Below are 25,673 nucleotides of genomic sequence, written 5' to 3' on the forward strand. Positions count from 1 at the left end.
TTGCATGGAAAAGAGAATTCCTCATTTCCCTCTTAAAGGCTCCCATACCGACCAAACTTCTGGTTCCTGGAACTCTGGATGTTCCCTAATGGAGCCAGGACCTCATTTCCAGCTGTTTGACATTTAAGAAGCCAGTGTAAAGCAACACCGCCATATCTGTTTTGTTACCAATTTGGGATTGTGAAGTGGATTTTGAATAAGGAAAATAACTGTTAAAACAGCCAATGAGCCTTTGGGGAATTATCAGTCAGTTTTTCTGACATAATGAGTTTTTACCAACTTTTTATTGAAAAGTCAATGCAGCTTCAGGAAATCCACCCACTCCCGGTTCACTCGCCTGTCTCGACGACAAGGTTCTCACCGAAGACTGGCTTCTGAAATCATAAGTGTAGCTGGGGACAAGAGGAGGAGGAAGACAGGCAGAACTTGACATCTGGACCCCACCATTAGGCTGGCCATTATGAATGGGAGGAATCTTGCTTTGACTTTGGTTCCTCTGCTGAATCTACTGTGCATATTTTTCACATCTCCCTAAAATCAGGGCAAGAGAAGGTCAAACCTGGTCTTTTCACCCAGTAACTGGCCTTTTCTGAGGAGACTGATGAGCATGAATAATAACCATAATTGTATTTGTTAAGCACTTACTATAAGCCAGGCACTGTACTAAGTGCTGGGGTGGATCCAAGCAAGTCTACTAGGACACAGTCCCTGTCGCACATGGGGCCTCACAGTCTCAATCCCCATTTTAGAGATCAGGTAACTGAGGCCCATAGAAGTGAAGTAACTTGCCCAAGGTCACACAGCAGACAAGTGACTAAGCTGGGACTAATAATAATAATAATGATGGCATTTGTTAAGCACTTACTATGTGCAAAGCATTGTTTTAAGCGCTGGGGAGGATACAAGGTGATCAGGTTGTCCCACGTGGGGCTCACAGTCTTAATGCCCATTTTACAGATGAGGTAATTGAGGCACAGAGAAGTTAAGTGACTTGCCCAAGGTCACACAGCTGACAAACGGCGGAGCCAGGATTAGAACCCACAACCTCTGACTCCCAAGCCCGGGCTCTTTCCACTGAGCCACGCTGCTTCCCCCATGATCTTTTCCCAGGACTGTGCTCTATCCACTACAACATGCTGCTTCCCCAACGCACCCAAGCACACCCAAAGTTTGAACCTGTTGATGCCTCTGGAAGTTATTGAAGGAGAAATACATGTGTTCATGCACAGAACACACACTCTTTTGATTCATATTCTTCTCAAGTGATTAGTGCAGTGCATTAAAACCAATGGACACTCAGTAAGTACTGACTTACTACTAAGTCATCTCCGCCCCTGTCCTCTCCCCCTCCCTTCAGGCTCGCATCTCCTCCTGCCTCCGGGACGTCTCCACCTGGATGTCGGCCCGCCACCTAAAACTCAACATGAGCAAGACTGAGCTCCTCATCTTCCCTCCCAAGCCCGGTCCGCTCCCAGACTTCTCCATCACCGTGGATGGCACGACCATCCTTCCCGTCCCGCAGGCCCGCAATCTCGGTGTCATCCTTGACTCGTCCCTCTCGTTCACCCCACGCATCCTATCCGTTACCGAGACCTGCCGGTTTCACCTCTACAATATCGCCAAGATCCGCCCTTTCCTCTCCACCCAAACGGCTACCTTACTATTACGGGCTCTCGTTATATCCCGGCTAGACTACTGTGTCAGCCTTCTCTCTGACCTCCCTTCCTCCTCTCTCGCCCCGCTCCGGTCTATTCTTCACTCCGCTGCCCGGCTCATCTTCCTGCAGAAACGATCTGGGCATGTCACTCCCCTTCTTAAACAACTCCAGTGGTTGCCTGTCGACCTCCGCTCCAAACAAAAACTCCTCACTCTAGGCTTCAAGGCTCTCCGTCACCTTGCCCCTTCCTACCTCTCCTCCCTTCTCTCTTTCTACCGCCCATCCCGCACGCTCCGCTCCTCTGCCGCCCACCTCCTCACCGTCCCTCGGTCTCGCCTATCCCGCCGTCGACCCCTGGGTCACATCCTCCCGCGGTCCTGGAACGCCCTCCCTCCTCACCTCCGCCAAACTGATTCTCTTTCCCTCTTCAAAACCTTACTTAAAAATCACCTCCTCCAAGAGGCCTTCCCAGACTAAGCTCCTCTTCCCCCTCTACTCCCTCTGCCATCCCCCCTTTACCTCTCCGCAGCTAAAGCCTCATTTTCCCCTTTTCCCTCTGCTCCTCCACCTCTCCCTTCCCATCCCCACAGCACTGTACTCGTCCGCTCAACTGTATATATTTTCGTTACCCTATTTATTTTGTTAATGAATTGTACATCGCCTTGATTCTATTTAGTTGCCATTGTTTTTACGAGATGTTCTTCCCCTTGACGCTGTTTAGTGCCATTGTTCTTGTCTGTCCGTCTCCCCCGATTAGACTGTAAGCCCGTCAAACGGCAGGGACTGTCTCTATCTGTTGCCGACCTGTTCATCCCAAGCGCTTAGTACAGTGCTCTGCACATAGTAAGCGCTCAATAAATACTATTGAATGAATGAATGAATAGTAAGCAGCGGGGGAAGCAGCGTGGCTCAGTGGAAAGAGCCTGGGCTTCGGAGTCAGGGGTCATGGGTTCGATTTCCGGCCCTGAAACTTGTCAGCTGTGTGACTGTGGGCAAGTCACTTAACTTCTTCTCTGTGCCTCAGTTACCTCATCTGTAAAATGGGGATTAACTGTGAGCCTCATGTGGGACAACCTGATTACCCTGTATCTACCCCAGCACTTAGAACAGTGCTCTGCACATAGTAAGTGCTTAACAAATACCAACAATATTATTATTATTACTACACACTCACACTTACAGTTCATCATCAGGACTACTTCCTGATCGAAATCTCACTAGCCATCTTAATTCAACTAAGAAACCGAGATGGAGGTGCATATTTACAGGGAAATACATACAAGGGACCTCTTTCTTTGGAGCCTGGATTACAGTAGTAGAGATAGATAAAAGATGGGGCAAGTATCTGGATAACTGAGGCAGAAATGACCTCTTCTCTTCTTCCAGATGACTGGACCATTTTCATCCTGGCTTTGCAGGGTCAGATTTGGCCCAAGAGGAAATACAAGATGTGATGGAGAGGAGGCAGGTCAGTCAGTCAGTCAATCATATTTACTGAACACTTACTGTGGGCAGAGTACTGTTTTAAATGCTTAGGAGAGTACAATGTAACAACTTAACAGACACATTCTCTGCCCACACAGGTTCACCTGGACCGGGAGACATCATTGCCTGAGGGGCTGTTGTCCCTTGCAGACAGGGAACACAAAGGGCTACAATGTGGAGACCCCAAATCATCTACATTTAAAGTTAATTTTGGGATATTTTCCTCTTCAGGCAGGGGGAAAACAGTACTCCTTCAGAGACAATCCCTGATCATTTACCTTACATTTAGAAAAACCCAACAGAAAGTCCTTCTTCTTCGGCTGGATCTTCCACAGATCAGGGTGAAAGAAGATGGACTCTCACATGGAGCTACAATCTAACTAAGAGTGAGAACAGATGGAGACTCCCCATTTTACAGATGACGAAACAGGCTCAGAGAAATCAACTGCCTTGCCCAAGATCACCAGGCAGGCTAATCTCAGATCAAGGATTACAACCCGGGTCTTCCAATTCCCACATTGTGCTCTTTCCCCTGGGCCACACTGCCCCTGAGGTGGTATTCTGCTCATCCGTCATGATGAAGATCTCAGACTCACCTGATTGGGGCCGATTCATCCCCTTTGTCCAGCCAGTCCTGGGGCGGAATGATATACATACACCAGAGTCCCCAGTTGTAGCCGTGAGCCGCGTTGGCATACTGCTGTACCTCGAAAGTGTTGTATTTGATATTGTCAATGGCCGGTAAGATGATTCTCCTTCGATCCTCTTTAATCCGGGTAAGGGCCGGCTCTACCCTGAAATTGACAACAGCAAGAGTGAGCATGCGGTGAGAGTGAGAATGCAGTGAGAAAGAGCAAATGAGCCCCGATTCTTAATAATCGTGGTAGTTGTTAAGTGCTTATTGGTAGGTACATGATAATCAGGCCAGATAGAGCTCCACGTAGGGCTACCAGTCTAAGTTAAGATTCTTATGAAGCTGGGTTCCCTTGACAGGAATCTCCAGGCACACTGATGGCCTAGCTGAGATTCTGGGTGGCTTTCACTACACCTTCCTCTTCTCCTAATTTGTGTGTGTTCATCTCTCTTTAGCACAGTTTGGACAGAGGGGCCCTGGACACATGATAGCTCGTGAAGAAAGCAATAAAACAAAGTTAGCGTCGAGGCAGCTGCAGAATCTAGCCCCATGTGGAATGTGTGTATCTATCCCAGAACTTAGAATGATATCTGCCACAATTAAACACTTAACAAATACCATTAGAAGAAAAATCAACTGTGAGGCTTAGGTGGGCAATGCAAATTTCCTGAAAGCAGCACGCAAATAGGATGCAGATGTAGAGATTCATTCATTCATTCAATAGTATTTATTGAGCGCTTACTATGTGCAGAGCACTGTACTAAGCGCTTGGGATGAACAAGTCGGCAACAGATAGAGACAGTCCCTGCCGTTTGACGGGCTTACAGTCTAATTGGGGGAGACGGACAGACGAGAACAATGGCACTAAACAGCGTCGAGGGGAAGAACATCTCGTAAAAACTGATGGCAACTAAATAGAAGCAAGGCGATGTACAATTCATTAACAAAATAAATAGGGTAACGAAAATATATACAGTTGAGCGGACGAGTACAGTGCTGTGGGGATGGGAAGGGAGAGGTGGAGGAGCAGAGGGAAAAGGGGAAAATGAGGCTTTAGCTGCGGAGAGGTAAAGGGGGGATGGCAGAGGGAGTAGAGGGGGAAGAGGAGCTCAGTCTGGGAAGGCCTCTTGGAGGAGGTGATTTTTAAGTAAGGTTTTGAAGAGGGAAAGAGAATCAGTTTGGCGGAGGTGAGGAGGGAGGGCGTTCCAGGACCGCAGGAGGACGTGACCCAGGGGTCGACGGCGGGATGGGCGAGACCGAGGGACGGCGAGGAGGTGGGCGGCAGAGGAGCGGAGCGTGCGGGGTGGGCGGTAGAAAGAGAGAAGGGAGGAGAGGTAGGAAGGGGCAAGGTGACGGAGAGCCTTGAAGCCTAGAGTGAGGAGTTTTTGTTTGGAGCGGAGGTCGATAGGCAACCACTGGAGTTGTTTAAGAAGGGGAGTGACATGCCCAGATCGTTTCTGCAGGAAGATGAGCCGGGCAGCGGAGTGAAGAATAGACCGGAGCGGGGCGAGAGAGGAGGAAGGGAGGTCAGAGAGAAGGCTGACACAGTAGTCTAGCCGGGATATAACGAGAGCCCGTAATAGTAAGGTAGCCGTTTGGGTGGAGAGGAAAGGGCGGATCTTGGCGATATTGTAGAGGTGAAACCGGCAGGTCTCGGTAACGGATAGGATGTGTGGGGTGAACGAGAGGGACGAGTCAAGGATGACACCGAGATTGCGGGCCTGCGGGACGGGAAGGATGGTCGTGCCATCCACGGTGATGGAGAAGTCTGGGAGTGGACCGGGCTTGGGAGGGAAGATGAGGAGCTCAGTCTTGCTCATGTTGAGTTTTAGGTGGCGGGCCGACATCCAGGTGGAGACGTATGGCTTTCCATAACTAATAATAACAACAATAATAATTGTGGTATTTGTTAAGTGCTTACTATGTGCCAAGCACCGTTCTGAGCAGTGGGCTAGGTACAAGGTAATCAGATTGGACACAGTCCCTCTCCCACATAGGGCTCACAGTCCTAAGCCCTATTTTACAGATGAGGTAACAGACACAGAGAAGTGAAGTGCTTTGCCCAAAGTTGCCCAGCAGACATGTGATGGAGTTGGGATTAGAACACAGATCCTTTGAGTCTCAGACCCATGCTCTTTCCACTAGGCACTGCTGCTTAGAGAAGCAGCGTGGCTCAGTGGAAAGAGCACGGGCTTTGGAGTCAGGGCTCATGAGTTCGAATCCCAGCTCTGCCACTTGTCGGCTGTGTGACTGTGGGCAAGTCACTTCACTTCTCTGTGTCTCAGTTCCCTCATCTGTAAAATGAGGATTAAGACTGTGAGCCCCACGTGGGACAACCTGATTCCCCTATATCTACCCCAGCGCTTAGAACAGTGCTCGGCACATAGTAAGCGCTTAACAAATACCAACATTATTATTATTATTGCTTCCCAACTATCTCACCTCCCTGAATGTGACCCTCAGATATATCTCTGATATATTTCCACTGTGGGTGGAAATAGATGTAGACCCTCTCAGCCACAGCAATTCAGTAGGCAGAGGAAATACTGGAGATCCTATTCAAATGACTTACCTTGACTCACTCTCCCACCCTTCAAGTGATGGGGTCTTGGCTATGGGTATTTAACCTAGTCACACCAGCAACTTCACATAAGTAAACAAAAGGTTCCCAGCAATGGAAAAGGACAGAGGAAATTTCTTCCCAGGGTAAGGTTTGAGAGTTGCTCTTTAATATTCAGAAACACCAGGTGGTTCTCATAGCACTGGGCCCCTAAACTCTATTCTCCTAGGGAGGGATTAAGTGACATCTTTCTTCAGGTGTTTGGAGAGTCTGAAAATGAGGAGCCCGCTTCCAAGTCAGTCTTTCCATTACTCAAAGATGCTTTTAAATATTCCGACTCAGTTTTGATGTTTTCGTAGCTGGTTTTCTGTGTGACAGGCAGCTTGGTGGGAAATAATAATTTGTTAAAAATCACAATACTCCTTTAGGAAGAAGAGTGCACTCAACAAAGAGAGATGGTGATGCAGGTGATAAGATTTAATATGATTGCTCCCTTTCTTGCTGCAAAAGACTCCAGTAAGTAGCTGATTAGAGTATAGAAAGACTGGATCAAGGGATTGGGCTTTGAGATAGTCTGCTGCAGGGAAAGGAGAAAGGTTTAGGAATATTTCAAGGTCTGGAAGCAGTATAGAGACTGACAAGAGATGGAGCTAAAATTGGACCAAATTCAGGGGAAGCCACCCTAGGGATTTTCTTTCAGAGATTAGGATAAAGGTCTGCGAAATGTATATCTGGCTACATCGACACCACTGGGGCCATAGATCTTAATCAATAAATTGAAATGCTGCTAACTACGGCACAGAGCCAAGTGGATGGGTAACAGCAGCTTACCCAAGTGGTGGGCTAGAGGCAGGGGACCTTTAAGCAAGAAGGGGGCAAGAAATGTGATAAAGACACAAGGAAACATCAGCTTTGGTCTTGTAGCAGATCTGAGAATTGCTGAGATAACCCCACGATATTCAGTCCAGCTTGGAGGCCAAGCAGAGGGGTATCCAGAAGATCGTGAAAACAGGAGGTAGAATAAAATGCAAATGCACAGTTGAAGGTGACTGTGTGAGTGTGGATGGGACTGTCAGAGAAGAAGCATGGCCAAGTGGCAAGAGCACGGGCTTAGGAATCAGAGGATGTGGGTTCTACTACCTCTCCACCATTTGTCTGCTGTGTGACCTTGGGCAAATCACTTAACTTCTCTGTGCCTCAGTTACCTCATCTGTAAAATGAGGATTAAGACTGTGAGCCCCACGTGGGACAACCTGATTACCTTGTATCTACCCCAGTTCTTAGAACAGTGCTTGGCATGTAGTAAGTGCTTAACAAATACCATAATTATTATTATTATTATCAGTCAGGCATTGACCTCTGTCTGATACTCTGCTCTCTCACACACCCTACTGCCCTTGTTTTTTATGTTGTCTTTGCGTGTTTAACGTTGCATCTTTCCTTATGTCTTCACTGCAACCTATCTCCCACTTATTCAGATATTGTAAGCCCCTTGAAAGCCAGGAACCTCGATTCCCCTTAATTCTCACCTGTTCATTCATTATTTAATAAATAGTATTCATCGAGCACTTACTGTGTGCAGAGGACTGTACTAACTGCTTGGGAGAGTACAATAAAATAGTGAACACATTCCCTGCCCACAGTGAACTTTCTGTCTTGAGGGGAAGGCAGACATTAATATAAATATATTAATTACAGATATGTACCTAAGTGTGGTGAGGCTGGAAGAGGGGGATGAATGGAGCAAGTCAAGGTGACACAGAAGGGAGAGGGGGAAGAGGAAAGGAAGGCTTAGGGAAGGCCTCTTGGAGGAGATGTGCTTTTGATAAGGGTTAGAAGGGGGATAGAGTAATTGTCTGTTGGATTTGAGGAGGGAGGGTGCTCTATGCCAGAGGCAGGACATGGGTGAGGTCGGCGGCGAGATAGACGAGATGGCGGTACAGTGAGAAGGTTAGCATTAGAGGAGCCAAGTGTGCAGGCTGGGTTGTAGTAAGGGAGTAGGAGGTGGGGCCAAAGTGATTGAGTGCTCCCAAGTATTTTTTTCCCCAGAAATTAGCCTGGTGCTTTGCTTACAGGTAGGCATTTCGTAGATACTACTACAGCAACATCTGTGAACTAGAAGGTTCAATCATTTTCCCATTCCTTTCTCCCCACTCTGCACATTGTCCAAAACCAGAAAAAACTGCCCCGAGTTCCTCCTGACTCAGAGAGCATACCCATGTTGATGGACAGGGAACATCTGTGAGTCTCCCTGGCTGCCGGCTGGCTTTGTACTTCATTAGACAGAGAGCCAATTCATAAGGTCTTTGGACTGGGCTGTCTCACATTTGCATGGAGTCAATGAGGTCTGGCAAATCAGGATAAGTAGCAGCTCCTGCTATTTATCCAAGATGAAAGCAATAAGATTAGTGGTGTCTGAAGGACGGTGGGGCTTCGGGAGGGAAGACTGGCGGACCCCGGTACATTCTGTAAAGGCAGGTCACAATGCAAACCACAAATTATTGGGGTTGAGGGGATGGGGGTCTTTGCAGATGACATTCTGTTTCCTGCAGGGGAAAGGCTCCGAGAAACCTAGAGCCAGGGTGTGGAGTCAATGCAGCCCACTCCTCTCTCCCCTTCTAACTTGCACCACCCCGATGATGCTGATAATCACCCTGGCAGGGAAGCTGTATCTTCCCTGCTCTCTCTGTCTGTGAACTAAAGGATTTGGGGGCAGGAATCACAGGTGCAAGTGTCATCTAATAGTTTAGTGGAAAAGTAGCTCTTCCCTCTCTGTGTTGTCTGGCTGAGATCAAATGGTGCTTAGCTGTCCCATAGGGCCACCTGCGGCCCACTCCCAGAGGAATCTGGGGCTCCTGCTGTCAAACTGCAGCCGAAGACCTTTTCAAAGCATCAATTTTCAAACCAGAAGCAGGACCCTGGGGTCCTGCAGCCTGATTGATAGAGACCCCTGGCCCCAAATGGAAGAAGGACATGCTCAACACAGTTTGTTACTGGCTGCTATTAGGGAGGCAGTGATGCCTCGGGGAAAATTTGCTGGACTGGGAGTCAGGAGACCCAAGTTCAAGACCCAGCTCTGCTACTGACTGCTGTGTGGCCTTGGGTAAACAGTGAACTGCTCTGGGCCTCAGTTTCCTCCCTGTAAAATGGGAATAAGAGAGATCGTGAACCCCATGTAGGACAGGGGTTGTGCTTGTTCTCATAATTGTGTATCTAACCCAGGGCTTAGCACATAATAAGCACTTAATAACTGCCTGTTAATAACACTGGGTCAAAGCCCGCATCAAATCCCACCGCCTTCAACTAACCTTCTTTGATGATTTTGCAGCACAGTAAGCTATATATATGTATAAATTCTTTGGGACTCTCCAGCACTTAAATGTGAATCTATACTCATCCTCACCACAAATGTAATGCACATTAATTTGATTGTACATTCACTTATTTATTTTGATTACTTTGTTCATAAATATTTTTATGTCTGTCTCTCCCTTTAGAATGTAAGCACTTTGTGGGCAGGGAGCATGACACGATTGTTTTTTTATTCTCAGACCTTTAATACAATGCATTACACCCAGGTGATGCATAATAAATGTTATTATTATGATTGTTCTAGCCATCCCAGTGTTCTGTCACTGACAAGGATGATAGGATGCTTGAATAAAAGGTGTCATCTCTTTCCTCAGAGGATGAGATGGACATTTAGTGGATAGAGCACCGGCCTGGGAGTCAGAAGGTCATGGGTTCTTATTCCAGCTCTGCCACTTGTTTGCTGTGTGACCTCGCACAAGTCATTTCTCTTCTCTGGTCCTCAGTTACCTCATTTGTAATATGGATTTTGAGACTGTGAGCCCCGTATGGGACAGGGACTGTGTCCAACCCCATTTGCTTGATCCACCCCAGCACTTAGTACAGTGCCTGGCACATAGCAAGCACTTAACAAATACCATCATCATTATTAATATTATTATTATGCTTCAAAATTCTGTCCTTGGGACCTCTGAGGGTCCTCAGCCCTAAGATTTAACATCCAGCGATATTGGCATTCACAGTCAAGTACCTGGCCATCTGGACTTTCACTCAGAGGCATAGACCTGAACACAGAGTCAGTCAATTATTTTACTCTTGGAAAAAACTTCCAGAGGGGTCAGAAGTTTATTCAAAATTGTCCTGTGATATAAGACCGCCTACTCCATGACATCCTCCTGCAGTAGCACAGCCAATCTACTTCCAGTTCCAGCTCGGGTACACTGGTGGAGCTACAAAAACAGCTAGAGAAGCAGCATGACATAGCGGATAGAACACGGGCCTGGGAGTCAAAGAGACTTCGGTTCTAATTCTGGCTCTGCCACTTGTCTGCCGTGTGACTTTGGGTAAATCACTTCACTTCTCTGGGACTCGGTTACCTCATCTGTAAAAAGGGGATTAAAACTATGAGCCCTAAGTGGGATAGGGATAGGGTCCAACCCAATTTGCTTATATCCACCCCAGTGCTTAGTACACTGCCTAGCACATAGTAAGCACTTAACCAAATACCGCAATTATTATTATTAGCTACCAGTTCATGAGGTCCAAGCTGGGGAACATTGGAGAAGCTTGACATTACGACACAGTCCTGAGGCTGGCCCTCCAGCCAGAAGCCACAGGAGTCCTTCCTTTCTGAATCACTATCATGTACTCCTTCCCAGTTCCTTCTCTGCACTCTGCCTCATAAGAAGGCAGCTTCTCCTCCTGGGGACCAAAGAGTCCTTGCTAGGGACCTGGGGTGCCAGGTAAGCCTCGGTGGTTGCTGAACGTCAGGAGAGTGCTTAGGGGTGAGGGAGGAGAAAGGGCAGAGAGACGGAGTAAGTCCTTTAATTGTGGCCGGGATTCTGGACTAGAAGGGATTCCCCACTGCGGCAGGAGCAGTGGGGATACTCTCCTGAGGTCCCTCTGACCAGGAGCCATACAAAGCCCTCTCCGGAGCCCGATGCAGGTCAACTGCTGATTATCCTTGATTTCATGGGAAATGACTGCCAACTCCATTGGACGTTCATTAATGCATTTCTGCTCAGTCAGGAGGTTCAAGCTATAATTGTGCCTCGAGGAATGGTGCGTGGAAAGCCATTTCACCGCCCAAGGAATGTAGGTTAACCAGCGTCCTCACCCAATGTCCACTGGTTTGATTATATTCGGGATAAGGTTATGGTGCCTGCTTATGTACTAATTTAATTTCAAGCAGCCCTTCTAAACCTTTCCTTGCCTGTGCTCTCTTTTTGCTCAGGGGAAATCAAGAAGTCTTGGCAGCCATTCTAGAAAAGTCCTAGTGCATTCAATCGTTGGGATCTTAGCAAACCTTTGGATTCAGAAACTGCAGAGCCATTTGTACCAGTGGGCTGCAACATATCTCAAGGTGGCATGGCTTTTTGCTGCCACTCAGTGGTTTGGGATTCTGGAAGCTGTAGACTAATAATAATAATGATAGTATTTTGTTAAGCACTTACTATGTGTCAGGCATTGTACTAAGCACTGGGGTGGATACAAGCATATTGACTAGGAACCAATTTCTATCCCACGTGGGCTCCCAGACTCAATCCCTGTTTTACAGATGAGGTAACTGAAGCACAGAGAAGTGAAGTGACTTGCCCAAGGTCACACACTAGAAAAGTGGTGGATCCGGGTTTAGAACCCATGACCTTTTGACTCCCAGGCCAGTGCTCTATCAGCTACGCTATGTAGATCCCCTTCTACTCCCCCTGACGGTCTGGCTGGTCCCCACTTGGGGAGCTTGGGGATGGATAAGAGGACCAATGGAAGACATTTGATTTCCTATAACAACCCAGCACGCTCACTCTGCTCCTCTAATGCCAATGTACTCACTGTACCTCAATCTCTTCTATCTCGCCACTGACCCCTTGTCCTCATCCTGCTTCTCCCTCCCCTTTCAGACCCAACATACCATGATTCTCCCCTCTTTAAAAGCCTTATTGAAAGCACATCTCCTCCAAGAGGCCTTCCCCCACTAAGCCCTCTTTTCCTCTACTCCCTCTCCCTTCTGCATTTCCCCCGCACTTGGAATTGTACCCTTCATTCACCCTACCCTCAACCTCACAACACTAATGCACATATTCATAATGTATTCATTCATATCAATGGCTGTCTCCCCCTCAAGATTGTAAATTCCTTGTAGTCAGGGAAGCTGTCTACCAACTCTGTTGTATTGTAATAGTAATGATATTGTGGCATTTGTTAAGCACTTACTATGTGCCAGGCACTGTACTTAGGCTGGCATGTATACATGCAAATTGAGTTGGGCACAGTCCTTGTCCCACATGGGGCTCAGAGTCTTAATCCCCATTTTACAGATGAGGTAACTGAGGCACAGAGAAGTCAATAGACTTACCCAAATTCTCACAGCAGACCTTTCCAGCCTGCCCCTTGATGCTTCCCTTTGACCCAAAACTTTTTTTATTTCTGTAAATGTAATCTCAGCAGCCATTGCCATCCCTCCCTAGCACTCTCCCCTACCCCTGGGATGTCCAATCTGATTGTCTTGTATTTACCCCAGCGCTTAGTACAGTGCCTGGTACATAGTAACATCTACAAGTGCCACCATTATTATTATTACTATCAGCAGACAAGTGGTGGAGCCAGGATTAGAACCCAGAGTCTTCTGACTCCCAGTCCTGGGCTCTATCCTCCAGGCCATGCTACTGCTTCTACTTTCCCAAGTGTTTAGTACAGTGCTCTGCACATAATAAGCACTCAAGAAGTATGATTGATTTGTTGATTTTAGACATAGGGAGAGTTCTAGGTTGGAACATCTGATGTCTCCTTGCTGTAATTTCCACTCTCCTTGCTAATTTCCCCAGCATTATTAGTATATAGTCCTGGCAGCCATTTCTCAAGTTTTTCCTGAAAAAGCATCAATCAAAGAATTCTCATTCACAATGTATACAAGAATATGTATATGTATATATATTTATATATGCACACACTACCACAACAATCTTGATAGGTTATGGCGGTTACGCTCTCATCACAGGCAGCAAAACTATCACCATCTAAACACGTGTTTCTCCCTGAAGCCTGTCCAAACATAATCAATCCAATTTATGGAGTGATTACCCTGTGCAGAGCACTGGACTAAGCTCTTGAGAGAGTTCAAAGTTTGTAGAATTGTTCCCAGCAGCATGGCCTAGTAGATAGAGCACAGGCCTGGAAGTCGGAAAGACTTGGATTCTAGTCCCATCTCTGCCACTCGTCTGCTGTGTGACCTTGGATAAGTAACTTAACTTCTCTGTGCCTCAGTTACTTTACCTGTAAAATTGGGATTAAGATTGTGAGCTCCACACGGGACAGGCACTGTGTCCAACCTGACAAACTTAGATCTACCCCATAGTTTAGTAGACTGCCTGGCACATAGGAAGGACTTAACGAATACCATAAAATAAAGAAAAAGAAAATAAAATGACACCTGCTTAATTTTCCAGATTTAGACTTAGCCTTAGCTCCAATTTAGAGCTTAACATTTAAATATATTGCCTGGTAGAGAGTCAAGCACTTAACAAGTACCATAAAAACAAACAAAAAATTTTGAGGAAATCACTGACTTGAATCCAGGAATGTGGTAAAGCAATTCAATCCCACCATCGTCCCACAGAAATCTACAAGCAGTGGGGAGGCACCACTTCAGTGGTTGAAATTAGGGATTTCCTCTGCACTTGGAAAACCGAACAATCTCTCAGGATTTCAGAAATTCCTCCTTTTCACCATCTTCAAGAGGAAGGATGGGAAAACTCCCTGTGAAAGCCACCTGTTTCTTCATTGTCCTATGCCAACGAGATCTTAGCCAGAGTCCTTCTTGCCAGGCTCTTGACGAATAAGGTTAACCAGGCTTTCCCTGAATTGCAGTGTGGCTTCAGACCAAAATGCTACATCATAGTTATAATCTTCACATCCCGAAAGATATCAAAGAAGCATAGGAAGCAACCAAGGGATGCACAGAATAATTTGACATCAGAAGGCTAGTCATCTGGAAACTATTAAGAAATATGGGACGAAACAGCATGGCATAGAGGATTGAGCATGGGTCTGAGAGTCAGAAGGACCTGGGTTCTAATTCCAGCTCTGCCACTTGTCTGCTCTGTGACCTTGGACAAGTTGCTTAGCTTCTCTGTGCTTCAGTTACCTCATCTGTAAAATGGGGATTAAGACTGTGAGCCCCAACTGGGACATGGACTGTGTTCACTCTGATTCGCTTGTATACCCCTGTGCTTAATACAGTACCTGGCACATAGTAAACCCTTATAAATACCATAAAAATATATATTCAGCTGGTTCGAGAAGTTCAACAAGACCCTAAGGCTGAATTAGAGTTGAAGGAACCCTACCTCATATTTTCCCCAACCCAACCTGTATAAAATAGGGTGCAAGGTAGGCTCAGTCCCATTCAAATTATTCTATGCGTCATTCTTGAGGACACAGTAACAAATGTGGAGGCTTTTATTCCACTGGGAAATTCTACCAACTCAGTGTATTCTGAGCATTTTCAAAATTCTCTGAGACAGTCATCCAGGAACTGTTCTAAACTGATGATTGCTCAAGAGGAAAAATCTAAGGATGATTAAGAACTCCTATACAGAGTCAGCACAGCAGTAAGGACAGACAATAAGTCTGAAGAAAACTAGTTATGCATCGGGTTGCTTCTGAAAACTTCTAAGAATTTAATTGGCAACATGAAGCTGAATGCCATCACTGAGTTCTGCTATTGAGGTTGCATGGATGGATTTTTCTGTCCTGAACAGACGCGATTCAGTAAAAATGGAAGTAATAGAAAGACAGTCTTTGATATACAACAATCAGGAGAGGGGCTGTTCCCCTCCAGCAGGGACTTGGTATAATTGGGAAAACATAAGGCAGATTTGAAATCAGGAGCAGTTAACAGCAAGGTAAAAGGGCCTCAGAGTCACGGTAAGGAGTGGATTGTTACTGACACGTACTCACTTCCCAAGTCACTTATGGATGGCATTTCAACATTCAAAGCATCGACTTTAGAAATGAAGGATCCTTGTTTAATTTGTGTGCTTGTGTGTGTGTGTGTATGTGTGTATGCGTGTGTGTCTGTTTACAGCTTGCCTTCATGTTTGAGGCCCTTGTTAATAACTGTGACCTTTATCTAGGCATTTGGGGAGGCCAAGAAGACAGATGGCGACTTCCACACTGATTGCATAGAAAGATTGTCATTTGCTGTGTTGTGGCATTTGCTCTTTGCAGCACGTGGTCAGGTTTTGGATTCCTCTTCTTAGCATTATGATCTTAATAATGATAATAATAATAGTGGTATTTGTTAAGTGCTTACTATGAGCCAAACACTGTACAAAGCACTGGGGTAGATATAAGGTAATTGAGTTGGATGCAGTCCCTGACCCACGTAAGACTCACAGTCTTAATCCCCATTTTACAGATGAGGTAACTGAGCCACAGAGAAGTGAAATGACTTGCCCAAGTTCACCCAGCAGAACTTGGAGCTGGGGTTAGGATCCAGGTCCTTTGACTCCCAGGCCCGTGCTCTATTCACTAGGCCATGCTGCCTCGCGATCAAAATCTTTGCTCTAGGAGGGGGATCCCTCTTCCCTTTTCTGACTGCCCTATTCACCTCCCACCAGTTCATGGGTTTTGAGATGGCACTGAATTGGATCCTGCTGTGGTCATCCCAATTCAGCTCGTAACAAACCAGTGACCCATCCACCAGCTAAGAACCTGGAAGAATACAGAGGGCAGTATCCAATGTCCAGAAACGTCCAGCCCAAGGTGAAGCGAAAGTCTTTCAATTTCATATTCACCTTCCAAGGGATTGAATCCAAACTAAAACTCTGGCATACTGGTTCAAGTAGGGACGAAGTCCCTCATTTCAGCCAGATGTCCCAATTCACTTTTCTGAATGACCCCTGGAGATTTCAGATCTTCCCAACTCTTTCATGTGGCTGCTGTGTGACCTTGGGCAAGTCATTTCATTTCTTTGCACCTCAGTTATCTCATCAGTAAAATGGGAGTTGAGACTGTGAGCCCCATGTGGGACAGGGACTGTGTCCAACTCCATTTGCTTGTATCCACCCAAGAACTTAATACCGTGTCTGAAAAATAGCAAACGATGAACAAAAATCATCATTGATATTGTTATTATTCATTCATTGATTCATTCAATAATATTTATTGAGCGCTTACTATGTACAGACCACTGTACTAAATGCTTAGAATGAACAAATCGGTAACAGGTAGAGACAGTCCCTGTCCTATGACGGGCTTACAGTCTAATCGGGGGAGACAGACAGACAAGAACAATATTATTATTACCTTACTGTCCAGAATGCAGTGATTTTTGTCTCATTTGCCTGCTCATTTCTGCACCACTGCAAAGCAGGGGGGGAGGATTCGATGGACACTCTTGGCTAGGTAGATCAACAGTCCTAGTAGCTTTCCCTGCTTCCACTCCATATGGACATTGGCCTTGGCTTTTGGCATGTAGCACACGCTTCTCTCTTTTCTCAGCTTTACAATAGTAGTCCACTTTCAGTGTATGAAGCAGGTATTCCATTAAGCTTCCAAAAGAGTCCTAAGTGGCTGGGCAAAGCCTTGAGAAATGGACCTTTCTGACTAAATACATTACGTTCTTTAAATAGACGGTGTTTACCTCGAGCTCTCTTTTCAAGTCATGCATAAACCCCACATATTTCTACATTAAAGGGCAGTTATTCTGAAGTAAGCATAATTGGGGGCAGAATTCCATGCTGCTCTAATGGACGGTTTTAATTAAGGCTTAGGAGCTCTCTAAAATATGCTCTAGTTCAAAGCGAGTTCACAATAAAGCCCGGCACAGTGTAGTTTCAAAGCTTCCTCATCACCCTGGGTCTTCTTTTCTAGTCGTACGGTGATGGTGGAAGAAACAAGCTTCCTGATGAACTGCATACCCCTAACACCCACTCTGATTCCGGTTCTGATGCTTGCCTGAGGAGTGGGGGATATATTCTAAAATGGGGTGGGGTCTCCGCTGCTGATGTTGGATAGGAGCTTGAAGGTGCGTGGCTTAGTGGATAGAGCATGGGCCCGGGAGTCAAGAGGCCCCGAGTTCTAATCCTGGCTCCGCCACATCTCTGACCCTGGGCAAGTCACTTCACTTCTCTAGAGAGAAGCAGTGTGGCTTAGTGGAAAGAGCCCGGGCTTGGGAATCAGAGTACGTGGGTTCTAATCCCAGCTCTGCCATTTGTCTGCTGTGTGACCTTGGGCAAACCACTTTACTTCTCTGTACTGAGTTACCTCATCTCTAAATTGGGGATTAAAACTGTGAGCCCCACGTTGGACAAACTCATTACCCTGAATCTTCCCCATGGTTTAGAACAGTGCTTGGCACATAGTAAGTGCTTAACAAATACCATTATTATTATTATTATTCTCTGTGCCTCAGTTGCCTCATATGCAATATGGGTTCTAAGAATATGAGCCCATGTGGGAAAAGGACTGAGTCCAACCCGATTAACTTGTAACTACCCCAGTGCTTAGAACAGTGCTTGGTTCATAGTAATTGCTTAACAAATACCATAATTATTATTGTTATTGGTACCCTGATCTGGTCCCTTTTTCTCAGACATTCACAGGGAAGAGACCAATCAGAGGGGCTGTAGGAGCTAGAGAGGAGAAAACTCAGAGCCTTGAAGGTCATCAATACCTCATGTGTTTGTCAGGAATTTCAAAACAGGATGGCCCACTGATGGGGTGTTTTAATGATGAGTACATTTGTCCAGTGCATCCAGAGCTACTTCAGATCATTTCCTCCATTTAATGATCTCTCTCACTGCTCTATACCTCATCAACCTCGTACACCTCTCCCTCGTCTCTCCAACGCTTCACTCTGAGTTCCATCATAATTTAAGCCGCCGGATATTTCTCTGAAATGTAACTTGGCATGAAGTTGCACTTCCTCTTAGGGCTGATATCCTCTGACCCTATGGCCTTTATTGTTTGAAAAAACATCATCCTTTGTGCCATCACTCATTCCCAGCAGACCACTTCCCTTTGCCTGCCCTCTTTTCTCAGTTTGTAGTATTCCTTTTTCCCTTTCTCTGTCTTTTAAAGCCCACCTTCTCTCTAGACTGCTGCTGGGAAGTACATCCTCTCATTTCATAATCTTCATCCCTCTGAGACTATTTTAAGACCTCGTCAAAGTCTGTGGCTTCTGCCATGGCTTCTACCTATTGGGTCATGGTGCTATAGCACAGCAGTCATTTTAGTGCAGCATGGCTCAGTGGAAAGAGCATGGAATTGGGAATCAGAGGTCATGGGTTCGTATCCCGGCTCTGCCCCTTGTCAGCTGTCTGACTGTGGGCAAGTCACTTAACTTCTCTGTGCCTCAGTTATCTCATCTGTAAAATGGGGATTAAGACTGTGAGCCTCACGAGGGACAACCTGATTACCCTGTATCTACCCCAGCGCTTAGAATAGTGTTCTGCACAAAGTAAGCGCTTAGCAAATACCAACGTTATTATTAGTCCTGGCTCTGAGAAATCTCTGCGTTCACTTAGCGGGAGTCTACGTCCCTGCTTGCCTACTTGCTCACTTCTCTGGGTTCAGTGGAAACATGGCAAACAGGGACAATAACTGTAAAAATGATGATACTCTACTATTAATGATAATGATATTCGTTAAGTGCTTTCTATATGCCAAGCACTATACTAAGTGCTGAGGTAGATATGAGACTGTCCAACGAAAGCCCTGAAACACATTGACCCTCCTACCGAACTAGGTCAGACACGGTGCCTGCCTTACATGGGGATCAAAGTCTAAGTAAGAGGGAGAACAGGTAGTGAATCCCCATTTTGCAGATATGGAAACTGAAGCCCAGAGAAGTTGAGTGACTTGCCTAAGGTCTCAAAGCAGGCAAGTGGTGGAGCCAGGATTAGAATCCATTATCTCTGACTCCCCGGCCTGTGCTCTTTCTTCTAGGTGATGCTGCTTCTCAGAGCTCTCCAGTGGCCCTGTGCAAATCGCTATCACTAGAATCCCTTCCCTTCCTCCACTCAGGTTCTCGATCTGACCCTCATCCACCATTCTCGATGGGACACTCCACGAGGCTTCTATGAATCATAGAATAGCTTTCCGCCTCTCCAACCCCTGGTCCAAATCCCACGTTTCAAGTCACCCCGATACTTTGGGATTTTATTGTAAATCTCGTGCCTATTTCTGTCATTTGCAATCATGTTTCACGCTTCTAACACCAGAACATTTTCTCTAGTTGCACGTTCCTGATTTATTTTCTCCTCCATTAAATTGTAAGCTGGTAAGCTCCTCAAGGATAGGGACCGTATCATTTTCTCTTTCATTAATTCCCCACAGCACCTCGTACAATGCTCAGCAAATACTACCAATGGTAATTATTGATAGTTACGGTTAATAATAGGTTTATATGAGCCTCAGGTAAAACTACAGTTGTTAGTCATCCCTGCTCTGCTCTATTCCTCCTTTCCCTTTGCTCCCCCTGCGCCCATCTCCCCTGCTCCAAAAGATGCATTGATTTTCGCATCTCCTCATGAACCGATTTCACCGGATATTTTGCCTCTGGTGACTGCCCCCTCTGGCATTTCCTACAACTGGCCTTGGCTTCACCTCTGGAAGTCCTGGAAGAATTCACTTAATGGACGGGAAATTTGAGTTACTGAGACTTGTGGGTATGTGTTAATTCAAGACAAGGTCTAGTACCAACTTAGACTTTTGATGATGATGATGATCAAGATGATGCTGATGCTGATGAATCGATCAATGGCATTTATTCGGTGCTTACTGTGGAAAGAGAACTGTACTAAGCGCTTGGGAGAGTGCAAAAGAGTTAATAGACATGTTCCCTGCCCACAGTGAGCACATTGTCTGGAGGATGATGAGGAAGAAAATATCACCAAGGTTGTGTTGAAAGTCTGGTCCTGCACGGAGCGGGCACAGGGACAAACTGTATACCCAAGGTGGGCGAGGAGTGTGTGCCTGCAGCCAAAATGGCTTTAGCATCTTCTCTGACTCAAAGATTTCAATAATAAAAAAATGAAAATCAGGATAAATTATTTTCTTCTCCCCAAATTCTTCAACTTTGATATTTAATTGGTGTAGGGGTTCCCCATCACCTCCATGGAGGCCTGGCTCTACTTCTGGGCCTGATACTCTCTCTGCCAGTTGCAGTAGGGACTTGAAGGTTGGGGAAAATATGAAGTGAGCATAATGCACCAATTAGTCAAGAGTATACATTGAGTGCCTGAGTGCAAATAGAAAATGAAGACACATGGGACAACCTGATCACCTTGTATCCCCCCAGCGCTTAGAACAGTGCTTTGCACATAGTTAGTGCTTAATAAATACCATCATTATTACTAGTACTGGTGTTACTGTATATTAGGTGCCTGAAGTGAGGTGGGACAAGAGCACATGGCCTATCCATCATTCAGTCAATCAATTCTATTTTTGAGTGCTTACTGTGTGCAGGGCACTGTATTAAGCACTTGGGAGAATACAACACTACAATATAACAGACACATTCCCTGCCCACGAGGAGCCAGTAGGGTTTCTGTGTTCCAGATGGCAGTGTTTTCTGCCAATCTTCCAGCCTCTCCCCTCATTTTACATTCAAAGTCCCCCTCGATTTCAACTTCAGGGCCCCCGATTCCTCCCAACCCCTCAGATATGTCTCTTGCCAAGAGTAAATGCCAATTCCTCCAACTGGACTTCAGTCTGTGGCACAGTGATTCAGTGACATAGAAAGGAACTCAGGTGGCTTCGGCCCGCCTGGTGTATTTTCCTCTCAAAATCATAGCCCCATCTCCCCAGCGTGCCCTTTCCAGTTTTCCAGAAGTGTTTCTAATCTAGAACCCTGAAATGAGTCTGATGGTTTGTTATTATCAGCACAGCCTAGAGGAAAGAGTACAAGACTGGGAGTGAGGAGAATTGGGTTCTAATTATCATGGTTCTTGTTAATGACTTACTTTGTAAGCATTGTATTAAGTACTGGGGGAGATACAAGATAATCAGGTCTGACACAGACTTTCTTGCACATGGGGAAGTCTAACTAGGAGTATGATTTAATCCCCATTTTACAGATGAGGAAACTGAGGTACAGAGTAGCTTACCCAAGGTCACACAGCAGGCCAGTGATGGAGTGGCGATTAGAAGTCCAGGTCTGTGCTCTTTCAATCTTTTTCCAATGTGGAGTGGAAGTCCACATTGCTTCCAATCCTGGCTCTGTCACTTGCCTGCTGTGTAGCTCAGGGCAAGTTCCTTAACTTCTCCACACCTCAGTTTCCCCATCTGTAAAAATGGGGATAAAATACTTGTTCTCCCTCCCCCTTGAACTGTGAACCATTACAACAGACAGGGACAACGTCTGATATGATGATATTTTATCTACCCCAAGTGCTTGGCACATGGTAAATGCTTAACAAATTGATACATCACAGCTCTCCTGGCTTCCACAGTAGATACTACCAAGTGGATAGACTTTTTTGTGGGCAAATTACCACCACACCTTGGGAAGGCTTTGCTGAAATGGTAAATACAGAATTACAAGGGAAATGAGTTGGGAAATGCTCCTCCCCGAAAATTCTTTCAAAACTTCTGCTTAAGTATTCTTTCCATCTTATTGAGATGCAGAGATTTTACAGGCATCAGAGTCACGGGCGGCAGAGTGGCAGGATGTTTGGGGAACCTCAGATGGGAGGGAGTTAGGAAAGGGGAAAAGGTCAAATGAACCAAAATGACTCCACAGCAGGTGGAAAGTCATATGACGAGTCTGTCCCGGTTGCTGTTATAGACCCAGGTTTGTTCTTCATTCTAGTCACAACTTATCTCCCAGTTTGAAATTCCAGACTTTTTTCTCCCTCTCTGAAGCAAGCCTGTGTACTTCCAGAAAGGACCCCCAGAATAAACAGCCTTGGACAACCTTGGGTTCTAATCCTGGCTTGGCCACTTGTCTTCTATGTGTCCTTGGGCAAGTCACTAAATTTCTCTATGCCTCAGTTACCTCATCTCTCAAGACTGTGAGTTCACTGTTGGGCAGGACCTTCCCAACCAACCTGATTAACTTGTGTCTACCCAACGATTAGTACAGTGTCTGTCATATAGTAAGCACTTAACAAATGCCATTTAAAAAACCAAACAAAAAACCCCGAACCTCTAGACGGTAAGGTCACTGTGGACAGGGAATGTGCCTATCACTCTGTTGCACTGTATTCTCCCAGAGAAGCAAAGTGGACTAGTGCAAAGAGTCTGGGAGTCAGAGGAACTGAGCTCTAATCCCGGCTTCACCACCTGTCTTCTGGGTGACCTTGGCCAAGTCACTTCACTTCTCTCTGCCTCAGTTATCTCATCTGTAAAATGGAGATTCAGACTGTGAACCCTATGTGGGACATGGACTGTGTCCAACCCGATTAACTTATATCTAGCCCAGCATTTGGTGCAGGGCCTGGCACATAGTAAGAGCTTAACAAATACCACAAACATCATCATCACATCTAACATGTACCATGAGAAGGAATAAAAAGAGTACATAGTTCATTGTTCAGCCCGCAGTAAGCACTCAGTTAATACCACTGATTGATTGATATGAAAGACAGGAGGGGCGTATATATCCAAGAAGAGGAAAGAGAGCTGGCTCCTTTCTTGAATATGGCATTTGCTGTGAGCATTCAGATTTTAAAAGGTGCCTGTGGTTGCACTGAATAAGTTTCTTACTGTAGAAATTCTACCAGGAAGGAGTAAGGTGAGAACAGGAGCAAAATGAGGCCATGAAAAAAACCCTCCACCATGTCAGCTATAAACTGCTTGCAGTGAATTCCTTCCAGTTTCCCCTGTAATAACTGACATCAACCATGTTAAAAGAAGTGAGATGCAGAAGCTTCTCTCTAGTGAACCTCCAGGTTTTCATTCTTGGGATACCCCATTCCACTGACCTGAGGATTTTAGAAATGCTTGAAGTTAAGAATTTTAACAATTAATAATAAGCATAGCATTTAGGACATGCTTATTTTATGCTCAGCTTTGAAGCGACTCTGTCCAGCACATCTTCTAGACTGTGAACTCGTTGTGGATAGGGAAGATGCCTATTTGTTGTTTTACTGCACTCTCCCAAGTGCTAAGGTACTAAGGTACAGTGCTTTGCACACAGTAAGTGCTCAGTAAATACAACTGAATGAATGAATCTGCTTGGTTACTGCTCCTCCTCCTCCACACTTGAGGGTTCGATTTCTAGAGTGAGGGAATGAATATGCTGAAGACTGAAGGATTTTTGAGGGTAAGAATCTCCATGTTCCCTTCTAGGTTTCAGTTTCCTCCCTGAGAAACTAGGATAATATTATTTACCACCTTGCAGCAATGGGAACAGGATAAATTAATTAATGTTTGCAAAGTGCTCCAGAGATGAAAAGCTCTCTGTAAATGCCAAGCACTGTTAATAAGGCTGAAGCAATGTATATTATTCCTTCAGGATAAAAGGGCTATTTGTAGATGGATAAATACATTTTTCAGTCAGGGAAATTGAAAATCTGCCTTTTCAAAAATTGTATTTTGACATGATAGATCACCTGTGCTTTCGGGACCATGGATCTCATCTATCGGGATTTTTATTTCCAAGATGTGATCGGCATCAAAAGGGTTGCACCAGATACAGAGGGAAAGAAAGAAAGCATGGGAGAGACTTCCAGGGGTGAAAGAGAGTATGGAGAGACTGTGGTGTTGGGGAGGGGTGCAAGAATGCAGAAAATAGGCACCAACAGGAGGGACCCACAAATTTTCTGGTGGAAAAGATGTCTCACTTGTTCAGATGTAGCTGCCCTTACACATCACCGGTGCACATCTTGCATGGATGTTTCTGCACATATGTATTATAGCAATGTGGCCAAGTGGAAAGTGCATGGGACTGAGAGTCAGAGGACCTAGATTCTAATCCTGACTCCACAATATGTCTGCTGTGTGACTTTGGGCAGGCCATTTTACCTCCCTGTAACTCAATTACCTCGTGTAAAATGAGGACTGAGGTTGTGAGACCTATGTGGGACAGGGACTGTGTCCAACCCAATTATACCGAATCGACCCCAGCTCTCCGTACAGTGCCTGGCACATATTAAATCCTCAACAGATGCTATATATATATAGATGCTATATACGTAGAGATGCCATGTATGTATGTAGATATCTATAATTCTATTTTTCTATTTTGGTGCTATTGATGTCTATCTACTTGTTTGGTTTTGATGTCTGTCTCCCCATTCTAGAATGTGAGCCTGTTGTTGGGTAGGGATTGTCTCTATCTGTTGCCAAATTGTACTTTCCAAGCACTTAGTACAGTGCTCTGCACCCAGTAAGCGCTCAATAAATACGACTGAATGAAGGAATGAATATATATATAAAGATATAAATATATAGACATGTAGATATACCCTCTCTCTCTCTCTATATATATATTGAGAGAGAGAGAGTCTGGGACCATTAAGGGTTGTGCCACCCAGCAAGAATCTCTGGGGGATTTTAGACTAAACAAAAGAAGAGTACTGTCCCTTTAAGTGTCCATGCCTCTCTCACTCCATCAGGCTTTTTCCAGTCTTTCCAGTTACTTTATTTCAATATTCCAGGAATGTTGGCAAGATTTCCCCCCCCTTTGCCCTCTGCTGGTCACCTGACGAATCGGAGCCGGACGTTGCTCTATCCCCCTCCGGCCTTGGAAGGGGCTAGAAAAGATGCTCTAAGCCCTGCCTGCAGCGCTAAACTGAACACTGGTACCCGAGGGAATCGTGACTCATCAGCTTTAAAGTCGTGGTGCCGTAACACTCATGAATGTACAGTCGCGTACATTCACTATGGTCCTGTGGAAAGAGCAAGAGGCTGGGAATCAGAGGAACAGAATTCTAACCCAGCTCCATCATTTGCCTGCTGTTCATTCATTCATTCAATTCATTCAATCGAATTTATTGAGCACTTCCTGTGTGCACAGCACTGTACTAAGCTCTTGCAAAGTACAATTCGGCAACAGATAGAGACGATCCCTACCCAACGATGGACCCACAGTCTAGAAGGGGGGAGACAGACCACAAAACAAAACAAGTACATAGGCATCAATAGCATCCATATAAATGAATAGAATTATAGATATATACACATCATTAATAAAATGAATAGAATAATAAATATGTACATATATACAGAAGTGCTGTGGGGCGGAGAGAGGGGGTAGAGCAGAGGGAGGGAGTGGGGGCAATGGGGAAGGGAGGAGGAGCAGAGGAAAAAGGGGGGCTCAGTCGGGGAAGGGCTCCTGGAGGAGGTGAGTTTCTGCTGTG

The 25,673-nt window shown here is 45.6% G+C and overlaps 1 protein-coding gene across 1 annotated transcript in view; it reads right to left on the reverse strand.

Annotated features, from left to right (window-relative positions):
- Positions 1-25,673, reverse strand: part of GALNT9 (polypeptide N-acetylgalactosaminyltransferase 9) — a 242,943-nt gene that overhangs the window by 125,985 nt on the left and 91,285 nt on the right. Inside the window, exon 5 of the mRNA XM_029047813.2 lies at positions 3,739-3,936. Coding sequence (XP_028903646.1) covers positions 3,739-3,936 — 198 coding nt within the window. The remainder of the gene's footprint in view (positions 1-3,738; positions 3,937-25,673) is intronic.

This window comes from Ornithorhynchus anatinus, chromosome 2 (genome assembly GCF_004115215.2).
Source record: "Ornithorhynchus anatinus isolate Pmale09 chromosome 2, mOrnAna1.pri.v4, whole genome shotgun sequence".
NCBI lineage: Eukaryota > Metazoa > Chordata > Mammalia > Monotremata > Ornithorhynchidae > Ornithorhynchus > Ornithorhynchus anatinus.